Source organism: Thunnus albacares, chromosome 16, assembly GCF_914725855.1.
Source record: "Thunnus albacares chromosome 16, fThuAlb1.1, whole genome shotgun sequence".
Classification (NCBI taxonomy): domain Eukaryota; kingdom Metazoa; phylum Chordata; class Actinopteri; order Scombriformes; family Scombridae; genus Thunnus; species Thunnus albacares.
This window is the reverse complement of record NC_058121.1, coordinates 15,745,907-15,758,166: the sequence shown is the minus strand read 5'-3', so window position 1 is coordinate 15,758,166 and position 12,260 is coordinate 15,745,907. Positions and strand designations below refer to the sequence as shown.

General features: G+C 38.5%; 1 protein-coding gene and 1 long non-coding RNA gene across 2 annotated transcripts in view; one reads left to right on the top strand and one right to left on the bottom strand.

Annotated features, from left to right (window-relative positions):
- Window positions 1–2,093: 2,093 nt before the first annotated feature.
- Window positions 2,094–10,880, bottom strand: LOC122999582. The gene is made up of 4 exons (XR_006407779.1): window positions 10,501–10,880; window positions 10,092–10,240; window positions 7,308–7,407; window positions 2,094–7,088 (listed from the first exon to the last, which is right to left on the bottom strand). It is a non-coding gene; the product is annotated as an uncharacterized LOC122999582 (long non-coding RNA).
- Window positions 9,528–12,260, top strand: part of map7b (microtubule-associated protein 7b) — a 29,675-nt gene continuing 26,942 nt past the window's right edge. The window contains exons 1-2 of the mRNA XM_044376596.1: window positions 9,528–9,698; window positions 10,102–10,233. Coding sequence (XP_044232531.1) covers window positions 9,692–9,698; window positions 10,102–10,233 — 139 coding nt within the window. The 5' untranslated portion in view covers window positions 9,528–9,691. The remainder of the gene's footprint in view (window positions 9,699–10,101; window positions 10,234–12,260) is intronic.

Below are 12,260 nucleotides of genomic sequence, written 5' to 3'. Positions count from 1 at the left end.
GATTTCATGTGGAGAGTATTTTGAAAGTGTCCATACTAGAGAGCTTTACGTTTGCATGTATTTTTAAAGTGGCATGTGGAGGGGGAACATTTTGTTGGCCCAAAGGTTTTTATTTCATGAAATAAACACTTTCCTTTTTATACCTTTTATTAAGACTAAAATATTCAGTTTTTCAGCTGCAGTTTTGTTTTTCTGTACATCCACAATAAGCGTTCTTGTTTTTAAAATGTAATGTGGTGTGTGGTTTGTTTTTGCTGATAATAAAAATGCAGAATGACTCTGTACTGTTTAAAAAGATGTCCTCCCTGTGTATTTTTTCATATGTGCTTTATTGAAACAATGGAGGAGATAAGTGTTTGTATCTTTACAGTGGCTAAATAAGGTATGTGCCATTATTCAGATGTGTTGTGTGTCAGCACAGTGGGTATATTAGAGCATCATGATTGCCAATGTGTTCCTTCTCAGTGCCACACTGTGTTGCAGTAGTTTAGTAGGACAGTCCTGTGCGCTGTCTGATTCTGTAAAGAGCTTATCACGGTATGACATTATTGCTCATTGTGCGCATGAGTAGCCCTTCTCTGCGGCATGTCTAGCCCCATATGGACCAGCCTACTGGCCTACTGTACATTGTTGCTAGGTAGAAAGTGTTCATCTGTCTCTGGGAAAGCAAAGACTATGAATGGTCATTATGAGAATGCTAAGAAAGAATAATCACAATGAAACGTAAAGTTACATAATCTTGATCTGTGAGGGAACATGTCAACCTCACTGCAAACCAAAGCTCATATAATTTTATTGCTAAAGGGAAGTCATGTGGACGAATACAGGCCAGTTTAAGAGGAGACAGACATTTGGTGAGGGTGCCGCAGCTTTTATTCCCACAGAGGCAACATGATAATGAATGTCTTCTGATTTACTCACACACATTCCCAAACAGCCTTTTTTAATTTTTTTTTATAAATTGACAGTGTACAGCTCGAACATAAATGTCACCATTTGATGCACTGTACCAGATTATAACTTCAAGCTAATTTGATCTGCAGTCCCTTGAGTAAAGAAACAACACAATAACAAACAGTACAGAGTAAGAACAACATACAAAAGTTATACAAAAAAGAACACATCAGACACACATTTCAAAACTACACACAATAGCACATCACAAATGTATGCTTGTCAAATAAAAGTAAGTCATGAGGACCGTAAGATAAAATATCAAAATCAGTGAGTGAGGAGCTGAGCAGCTTTTAACAGACTTTTTAAGTTGGAAAGTGAAAGTGCTTATAGAGCTGCAGCTCACACAAAGTCATGTGGTGGAGAATGGGACAAACCACTTAAAATTTTATAAACCCGGCACAAATTTGAAAAAAAAAATCTAAAATTCTCAAAGCTCAGTAAGTTGTGTTTCTCCAGCACCCTACAGTGATGGAAATGCATTAGCTTTTTGTCCAGAGTCAAGTCAAGGACTCAAGAGATTTTATGGCTGTTTCTCTAGCCTGCTCCCAACATGTTATGCAATAACACATATGGGAAAGAATCACATGATGCATAAATATCTTGGCTACATCCAGAGAGAGCCAGTTTCTAATATATCTAAAATTCGCTAAGTTGTACTTTATGATGTTAAGCTTTTTTTTAAAACATGTTTCTTAAAGTTAAATTTTAAAAGTTAAGTTTTAAAAAACATACCTTTTGTCTTGTTTACATTTAGACTCTGACATGATTGATCAAGCCAATGTGTGATCCTTTCCAATGCATGTTAGCTTGCACATGTTAGCTTGGCAGCTGCTAACTCAGCTGTTTTTGCATGCGTGTATACAACAGTGTCATCTGCAAATATATGCAGCTCATAACACTGTTGAGGGATATATATATATTAATATATAGGCTAAATAATAGGGGACCTAACACTGAACCTTGTGGAACACCCATTGTGCACTTCATGTTACTGGAAAGTATGTAACAAACTTTAACACATTGCATCCTATTAGATAAATAGGAAGACATCCATGCCAGTGCTCTTGATGAGAAGTTAAATTTAGAGTCTTGATGTTAGAAAATCATGATTGACTGTATCAAATGCTTTAGGCGGATCTAAAAATACAGCACCAACTACTCCTCCTTTATTGAGCCTTGATTTAATTTGCTCTGTTAAATGCGCAGTAGCAGTTGTAGATTTGTTGTAGTTGTAGATTTCACTGCAGGACACAGAGTTGTACATCTACTGCTGCTGCGCGTTGGTGAGGAACAGAAAGCCAAAGCGGTGCCAGCGACTGTGCAGTGCAACAAATGCTGTGTGCGCCTTTAAATTCCATGACCCACTTTTCACAGCTGGGGCTGGCTGGCAGGGAGCGCTCGTGCACGCTGCCTTGAATAATTGGGACTGCAAGGTGAATGTGAGGAGAATAGTTAAGGACGGGAGCTTCCCCCCGCCAGCGTGCCAGTCAGCTGGCTGCACACCAGCAAATCTCACACCAGCAGAGTCCTCAAGTCACTGTCGGTCATGTTTCGGAAAATCAGAACCGATGTGAATGGAAGTTTGACAGAAGGAAGGATTTTTGAAATGAAAAGGAGATTGGCAAGTGTGAGGGGGAGCCATTTTTATGAGCTAATATCAAATTTATGTTTATACTGTTGAAGCCACTGCAAATTTTCAAGCAATACAGCATATCTACTTATGTGAAATAGCCCTGCAAACCCTACTGTAAATTTTATGTCTTCCCATCCCCCTCTTCATTTTCACATTCTCCTTCTTGATCCTATATATTCCTCTCCGCCCTCCTACTCTCTTCTACTACTTCTACCCCTCTCCCTTGTGGATACAGGGATTCATCATGCCAAGACATAGAGAGAGAGGGAGATCATATTGAAAATAGAAAAAGACAGACAGACACTACATATGACTGGGGAGGTAAAGAGAGAGATTAGAGATGGGGGGCAACACCAGCAGCGTCTCCCCTGTTCCCTACAACTGGAAGATACAGTAGATCTCATCTTGTCTCCACTGCTGTGGAACCTAACCGCAGCATCAGATAAATTACTGAGGCGACATGTCACGCTGCTGGAGCTCGCTCATTCGTTCACATGACAGGCAATTCAGCCATACAGCATCACTTATTACCAAGACAGAGAGAGAAAGAGAAAGGGGGGATGATGTTTTCTTCTGTCACCTCCATGATACAGGGCTGTGTTTACTCTGCACACTAGACCTGCACTAGACAGGAACATTACTAGAAACAATAATAATAATAAAAAGTAAGGTTACCCAAATTAAGTAATTTTGTGTAACCAGCAAGAGTTTTACTAAATATTTTATCCTTTTCCAACTTCAAGTACATCTAAATCCCTGGAAACAACCTTCATTCTTCACTTTATAAATACTATATAACACACATGCACGTGTTCCACTTACACAGCTTGCGTGTGTGTGTGTGTGTATGTGTGTGTGTGCGTGTGTGTGTGTGGAGCAAAACCTGCAGTGCATCTCGTGGGAAATCTTGTTAATTTCACTACACTGAGCCCATTCAATTTTCCAGCACTCCAGACATAAATGTTACAACTCATGCACTTCATGCAGAAAAAGATGTAGGCGTGTACAAGTTTACAGACTTTGTTGCCAACCCTGACCATTTCTACAGTTACTACCATTACTACTACTACTACCGCTGGAGGCAAATATACACAATAGATCTGACTGAAGATGTCGGGATTGCCTTTATGCAGCCATCTGAAGCAGTTTCAGTAAGAATCAAATCCTTTATACTATCATTTATTTTAGTTAACTGCTGTGTGATTACTCATGGTAGATGATTGAGTGAACAAAGTAATATGGTAGCCATTGTATTGTACTAATTAACTTATGAAATATTATGATGCATAATTCACTATGCAGTTTCAGGATTGAACAAGAGCCCTACTTTCCATCCCCTTTGTTTAGTTATTATACACTAGATAGTTTTACATTAATAATGTATCTACAAGATTCTTAAGAAGTCAAACATGATTATATAGACACTATTAGTTCTTATTACTGTTTTTTGTATTATCCCACATCATTAGAATAGAAAAGTAAAGTACTAGACAATATCAGTGGGGATGAGTACAGAGTCCATCTAAATCTCGTGTATTTAATGCCTTGTAGTTCAGCAGGCCGTATGTTCACCCAACACAATAAATGCCTGGATATCAGACAGTAAACACTGCTGTTATGAGCACGGTGCAGACAATACCACTGTGACCACCCGAGGGATTAATTGCAGGGATTTAGAATTAATAGCACTATTTACTTGGGTCACATAGCCATATGTCTGCTGGCCTGTTTGTGTACGAACTACTTTGTTTTTGAGGTTTGTTTTCCTTGTTGTGATTGGCCCATTATGTGCATACTCAGAGGGATGAGATAGGTCAGCTGTAAAGAATACCATACCTAGATACAGTGTACAATGTCTTGTTGTGTGGGTGTAATGTTTTTGTAAGTGTGTGCCGAAGGCAAGGCAAGTCTATTTAGACGACATGGGGGGAGTTCCTGGTGGGGGATCTGTCTTTCTGCAGGGAGTGAGTTCAGATCATTCTCCATTATGCCATCTGTTTCTAGTGAATTATGCAGAGACAGAGATAATTAAAGAGGTTATTAACATTATGCTACCAAAACAACACAGACTACATGGTTAGTCTCTTACAAGTGAACAAACAACATCCGACATGAACAACAGCATTGTACAACAGGAGAGAAAGGGTTTAGAATTGCAAACTATAGTTAATACTTAATCTGTACTTGAAGAATACGTTGTTGTTGTTTTTTAAAAAGACTGACCTACATCTTCTTATAATAAAACAATGACCAATAAAAGGAGCATGAATCCTCCGAATCGCTTCTGTGTTTTTTTTAAGAATGACATCAGTGAGGCTAAAGAAACCGGTCTCAGTTGTCAAATCAATGACATGAATGACGTGTTGCTAGGGAGAGATGGTGCTGTCTGCTGCTTAAAAGGTAATAAGAGGATAAAGAGACAGTGCGACAGAGACAAAAGTAGTGAGAGAGACAGAGGTCGAGGCAGACGGAGTCAGTCTTAAAGGAAAAGTGATAAGATAAAGAGACAGGAGTGAAAAACAAGTCCAGATTATATAAATATATGCTGTACAGTGTGGTGCAATCATGGCAGTAACAATTAACCTCTCTGGGTCCCTGCTGTAGTTAATCATCTGCCTTCATCTCTGCTGTGAAAGCACTGTTACATTATGCGGATTGCTAGATAACATTAACAGTTATTCTGCATGGCAGTGTGCTTCATTATTAATGCCAGAGTACGTGTTATTTTATCTTCATGGGAGCATCAGCGGGCGTCATGTTAATGTATCTGTATTCAAGAAAATGATTAAGGTTGTAAGTTGTGTGAAAAATTGCAGATAAACTGTGAATATCCATCACTAAAGTGATATTGACACTGAACTGACATCTGTTTACTTGCATTTTCTGTTGATGAGATGAGTCTTTTGTAGGTGGCAACGTGTTACTATCGTCAGTATAGCAGCATGTCTCTACAAGCCCGTTGCAAACTAATTTTTGCAGTCTATGCATTGTTTACTTAATTATCTCCTAGATTTTCTACACTCTATGTTCTACAACACGTTATTAGCTGCTCTGCTGCCTTCAACTGCTCCCACAAATATTGCAATTACAGGTAGAGCATGCTTCAATGGTCTCGTACAGTTATAAATACAAATAGGAAAGTTTATACACCCAAGAAACCTCAACATGACGATGTAACAATACTAATTTGATTTGATCTGATTTTTTTTAAATGAAATTTTCAGTGGTGGTAGTCTCAACAATGATTTTGGTGATTTACCTTAGTTAAAGCTTTAGTTAAAGAATAGTGCCCTTTTCAAAAACTTTAAAGGCTCTACAAGACTATTTTCTCATCCAGCTTCTCACTATGAGCGATGTGGCCCTAGATGAGCACAAAATGTTCCGTTTTGATTATTTCATATTAAGAATTTTGTGTTTTTGTCTGTGCTCATAGGTTTGAAGTGAGTGGCTCAGTTGGAAAAAGGTGAGATACATGCATGCACCAATCAGGATTTAGCTTTAAAAAAATAAACAACAACAAAAAAAACTGAATCTGACTGTTTGTTTATGTTGCCAGGCCACCAGCAATCAAATATGATGAGGTTTTGACTGTTAAACTCATAATAAATATACCTATGGATGTTTTTTTCCCCAAACTGAAACGTTGTTGGTCATTTTTGTTGCTCATGGATATTTAATATCATATAGAAAGACTTAAGATTTGAAACCAAGATTTAAGGGGCTTTAGTACCAGAGCCCTCTACATATAAAAAGATACACTTTCTCCTTGGATTGTTTATCCTGCTTGTTAAACCTGCCTGCTTAATCTGAAAACTTATATGACCCCCACCCTGATTTCTGCAGGGCCGTGCAATGCACACAAATTAATCCAAATGAACCAGTGAAGAGCAAAGAGGCAGCTTGTCCTCAAAATCAATCAGTTCCTCGATCTGCTTATTCCCCAAGAGCACGCCCCCATCCTTACTTGATTGTGGTCTTTCATGAAGAGCCCTGAGCGTTAATCAACGGAGGATCAGCATCCCAAAGTGGAAATGTGTGACATCAATTCCCTTCAAATCTTGTACACATTTAGGTCAAGCAGACACACACAATCATTCTGTGTCTTTCCTCACTTCAGGGCAGCAACGATATACTGTACACATATATATACTGTCTATGCATGCAATGCAGTGTGTATATTTTCATGATGTGGATTTATTGATGAGCCATCAAAGCGCTGTTTCTGTGAGGGGAGAATCCCAAGATCCCAATCCCATGGGAACCAATTACAGACAGTTTGGAGAGGCTTTCATCCTGCACATGTGAACACATAACACATCTGACCCTGAAGGTCTCCCCAAGCTTAATCACCACCTACTGACTTTAACTCTGTACCTTATGTTTAACCTTCTTGGCTTCTGACACAAACAACATACAACAATAAAAAAAACAGAACAGACATTAGCCACAAAAACAAAAAGAAGAGGAGCAGAAGGTGGCTTTGTCCGGAGGGGTTTGTCTGAAAAACAAGCAGGGAAATGAGGGGCTTGGGTTAAACCTTTTAAGTAAGACCTCATACAAGGAGACTGTTGCCAAATAGAGCTGAATAAGTAAAAGCCGCTGTTTGCAATCACCAGTTTTTCCATCCTCTCATCTCCCTGTCAGACACCACAGAGGCACTCAGAAGTGTGTGTGTGCGTTTGTCTTTCTCTTTGTCAGTATGTGAGTATATACCTACAGGCCAATATCTCCTCCCTCCACCTCCTCCATCAGTGGAATTGCCAAACAGCTGGTTGCTATGGTTGCAGTTCTCCCTGCGCCAATCTGTAGCCATTTTACTGGGGGTTAAAGAGGGGGGGGGGGGGGGGGGGGGGGGGGGGGGGGGGGGGAAGTCTGCACAGTCTGGCAAATAGCAATGATATGAGCAGAGATTAGCATACATTCAGCCAGGAACAGCAAATCCTCCTCAAATATTACTGGGTTAGTTGAAGTAACACTGTTCTTTTTTATTTCTGAATCACGTCTCATTTTGTCAAATTGAAATGCTTCTTTGTTGAAGGGTAACTGTGAGGTGAAACACTCAATGAGACAATGAGATGGGGAATATCAGAAATATAATTAGCTTTGACATTTGATTTCAGAAAAATGCCCATTACATTTAAATGCAATCTATTTTTATTGACATTTGTGGACAAAACTAGGTTTTGGTAAATTAATATATCTGTGGTAAAATGTGACGAATGAGTAAATCAAAGCTACTGTTAGTTACACATGCATTAAATATTCAATACCTCATTAATTTAATAGTTTTAAGATTTTCTTAATCTGGTGGTGTTCAACATATTTTATTGATACCAGTGAAAGCCTAATGAAAAAGGCAGTGAACCCCTATAGTTTTGATGAGTTACAGATTTTTAATGTGGGAAGAGAGCTCCCTCTGTTGGTCCAAAACTGACACTGCAAAATGTTAATTTTCTTCATCACTTACCTGCAAGTAAACCTGACTGTGGTCCCCTCTGGCCTCAGCACCAAGGTTATGTGTGAGGAGGTTATGGACGACTGCTTTTAAATAATTAGTTGAAATTGTGTTCTATCCTATGGTGAAAAACATCTCAAAATATACATATGCACAAAAAAGTGATAGTGCCATTTTTTTTCCATCCAAGAGCCATCAAGACATTTTTGTTTAAAAACACCTTTTCAGCTTTTATCATCTTTTGTAAGTTGTATGAGACATCAGAGGAATATTTTTGATCTCCAGTTAGCATGAAATTGATGTTAGAATTTGCAGGCAAAACTAATTTCCTTTGACATTATCAATCCTCCAAGACTTTGACAATGGATTTGATGGACAATGGGACTTCAAAAGGTCATTCTTAGAAAACAATGTTGTGTTTGTCCCTCTAAGTTTGTGTTATCCAGGCGTGAAACTGATGGATTACTGTTTTGTTTAATTGATTTGGTGAATTATTTTTGTGATTCACTATAATGTGTTATATGTTGGTGTCATACATTTAGTTGTACTGCATCATTGTGTGTTTGATTTATTGAAGTGCAAACTGCCCTCAAACTAGTCTTTCATTCCTCTTGGAGATTTTAAAGCTTTATTATCTCATGTTTTTATGATTTTTATAACCGTTTTTATTAATTCTTTGTTGATATGTAGTTGTTGCTGTTTGCTGATTGTGTTCTTGTCTTATGAATGTTTCTTGTTCTCAGGTCTTTCTTGAAAATTGTTCTTAATCTCCATGAGACTGCCTGATTAAATAAAGATTAAAATTTTAAAAAATTGATCTTCTTTTTTATATTATTACACATAAAAAGAGTTTTATTGAATTTTTACAGACACTGGGTTCATAGCAAGGACTTCTGTTGTTGCCTAATTACCAGTAGATGTCAGCATAACACTTTATAGACTTGAGACCATGTAGTTTCACTTGTATACCTTGTCCTATCTCAAACTTCAAGAGTATATCTTTTCCACGCACTACAATATCCTTATTCAGACAAAGATTAACCAAAACCTATTTGTTTTTCTTAATGCATGAAGACTAATTCCTGCAGGTGGCCCAAGCTGAAGCAAATGTGAGACTGATTGAGAACAAGTGAGATTAACTGGCACTCACACACGTGGCAATTATCTGTGCAAGAATCCATCAGTGCCTCCATTTCCTTCAGAGACTCTTGAGTTTTTGGTGTCTGCAGGAATATTATGTTAATTTTTTATAGAGCTACCATAGAGTCCATCTTACGTTATGGTCTTACCAGCCGGTTTAGAAACCTAACCCTCAAGTGTAAAGCTCAAACATTAAACCTGGTTAAAATGGCAGGGAAGGTTATGGGAATGCCCACACCACTCACGCCCCAAGACATTTTGTGCAGCCCACTATTCAACAGGCCAATAGGATTTTATCTGACCCTTCCCATGTGTTGGGAACTCTGAGTATGTTTTAATGAGCTCTGGAAGGAAGTACAGGCTCCCTTTGTGTAAGGGCAACCATAACAAACATTCATGCGTCCTCTCTGTCAGTTAAACTTATTAATGGGCAACTTCTGGAGGACAGACAGAACAGCAGGAGGCTCTAAGATAACTGAAGGCTCCGCCAATCTTGCTTGCAAAGCATGGAAAGTGAGATGTGTTGTTGTTTTTAATTTATATACTAAGATGTGTATGTTCTGAGAAGCATGACTTCAAATCTCTGCAAGTTTTAACACAGCGAATGGCTTATGGCTAATAAGTGGGTATACTGTAAATCATCAGAAAAAGAGGTGGGTATATTCTGTTTACCTGTGTATAACCTCCACTACACCTCTGGCTTTGTGGCTAATTTGCTCGGTTGTTTTATCCCAGACTAATCTTTGCACGTCTGTCCTTTTTTAATGTGTTTTTTACTGTAATGTGCAGCAGTTCCCTTGATCCAAGACAATTTTCTTCTGTGTCTGAATAACCTAATTAGTATAACGACATATTATCAGTTTCATTCATGCTGCTAAACTGATGTTTACATGTGTCGTCCCCCACCTGTCCGTAGGAGGGTGCCCGGTAGTGTCTCGGGATCTTTCCAGCAGGTCGCTCCGGCTGCCTGCCGTTGATCCCTCTCAGCTGACGTCAGGAGAAATGGCGGACCAGGATGGCAGCGACGCATCTCCTCCCGAGTCCCAAGGTGAGTTCTTGCAGACATGAAAACTTTACTTTGACCAACTTTTTTGTCTTTAAATGGACGAACTGTTAAACTAAATCACGAGGTGTCGGTTAGCGGAGGGACTTTAGTGTATTTCGTCGGTGTTTGAACGGTGACGCTGAATTAAAGAGAGACTCAAGTATTCCGAGCCGCCGGGTCACGGGAGTGGGATTAACTCACCCAACCGGTTGCTTTGCGTTTATTAAACACGACTTGTTGTTTAAACTACTCAAATATTTTCAGTTTTACCTTCGTTGCCGCAGTTGATAGACAGTTTCTGCTCTTTTGGCTCTGGCGGCAGACACCTGTTGCTGTCGTTAAAATGCCCCCTCAGTTTGACTGACAGGTGAATTACTGGAAATGGACAGCGAGCTTTATAATGTGTCTTCAGGCTACAACTGCACCCTGTGACTTTTAGCAGTTCTTAAACAGCTTTTTACCACAGTTCACACTTATATTTGGCTGGCTAATATCCCAAACTGTTGTTAAATACCGGATAACTGCACACCTGTGACACAAACTGTTAATTTATAGCAGGGCTGGGCAATATATCAATATTATATCGGTATCTTGATATAAGACTAGATATCATCTTAGATATTAGAAATCATAACATGGCATGAGTGTTGTCTTTTACTGGTGTTAACTGCATTACAGTAAAGTGATGCAGTTTTCTGAGCTTGCCAGACTGATCTAGCTGTTCTATTATTTGCCTTTACCCACTTAGTCATTATATCCATGTTACTGATGATTGTTTATCAAAAATCTCATTGTGTAAATATTTTGTGAAAGCACCAATAGTCATCCCTACAATATTGTCACAGTATTGATATCAAGGTATTTGGTCAAAAATATTGTGATATTTGATTTTGTCCACATCACCCAGCCATAATTTATAGCTGTTACTGTCATTTATAAAGTACCGTTGGGACTAGAGTCGCAACGATTAGTTGATTAATCGATTAGTTGTCAACTATTAAATCAACTGCCAACTGTTTAAATAATCAATTAATCATTTGGAGTCATTTTTTAAGAAAAAATGCTCAAATTTTCTGATTCCATCCCCTCAAATGTGAATATCTTCTTGTTTCTTTTGTATTCTATGATAGTCAACTGAATAGCTTTGGGTAGCTCAGGACACAAGAAGACATTTGAAGACGTCAGCTTGGACTTTGGGAAACAGTGATGGGCATTTTTCATAATTTTCAGACATTTTATAGACCAAACAACTGAAATAATTGACAGATCAATCGATAATGAAAATAATTGTTAGTTGCAGCCCCAGTTGGGACTCAAAATGACTAGTTGTACCATCACACAATACTTTGTTTAGCTACATGGCATGTAGGCTAACTTTGATTGACCTGTTAAGTAAAATATATTTCTTGTCTCAATTAATTGATACATTGTCAAGTGCTTAAGAATAACAAAAATCATATACTATAGTATGTCTGAGTGTGTGGGAACTGCTGTCTAATAATTTGCAGTAGCCTAAGCATGGAAGCATTGACCACTTATCACCAATGGTGTCGCCAAAATCGAGGAAAACAAGCATGTTATAACTGGTATGCCAATTCCACTTTTTCAACTCCATAACAGGTACTTTCCATCAGCTTTTAAAGGTAAAATACCTGCTGTGAAGTACATGATTGGGATGCAGTCAGAGCACTTCAACAGCACTTTTATTCCTATATCACACCTTTTTCACTGCAGACATTTTGACACGTCATAGCACAAAGACAATGGCTGAATCCCATTTAGCGTTTCCAAATTCATGACCCTGTTTCCTTGGACACTTGAGTGGAACTCAGCCATCGTTAATCACAGGTCCTGTTATGACAAGTCAAAATGTCTGCTGTGAAAAAGGCTTAAGTATTGAGTTACTTAGCTTAGCATAACTCTGGTGATTAAAAAAAGTATATCCATCTGCATAGTGGAGTGTGGTAAAAACACTTAAAAAGTTTATAAGGATTTTGGGTATCCTCTGCTGGATGATGCCAAAACTCACA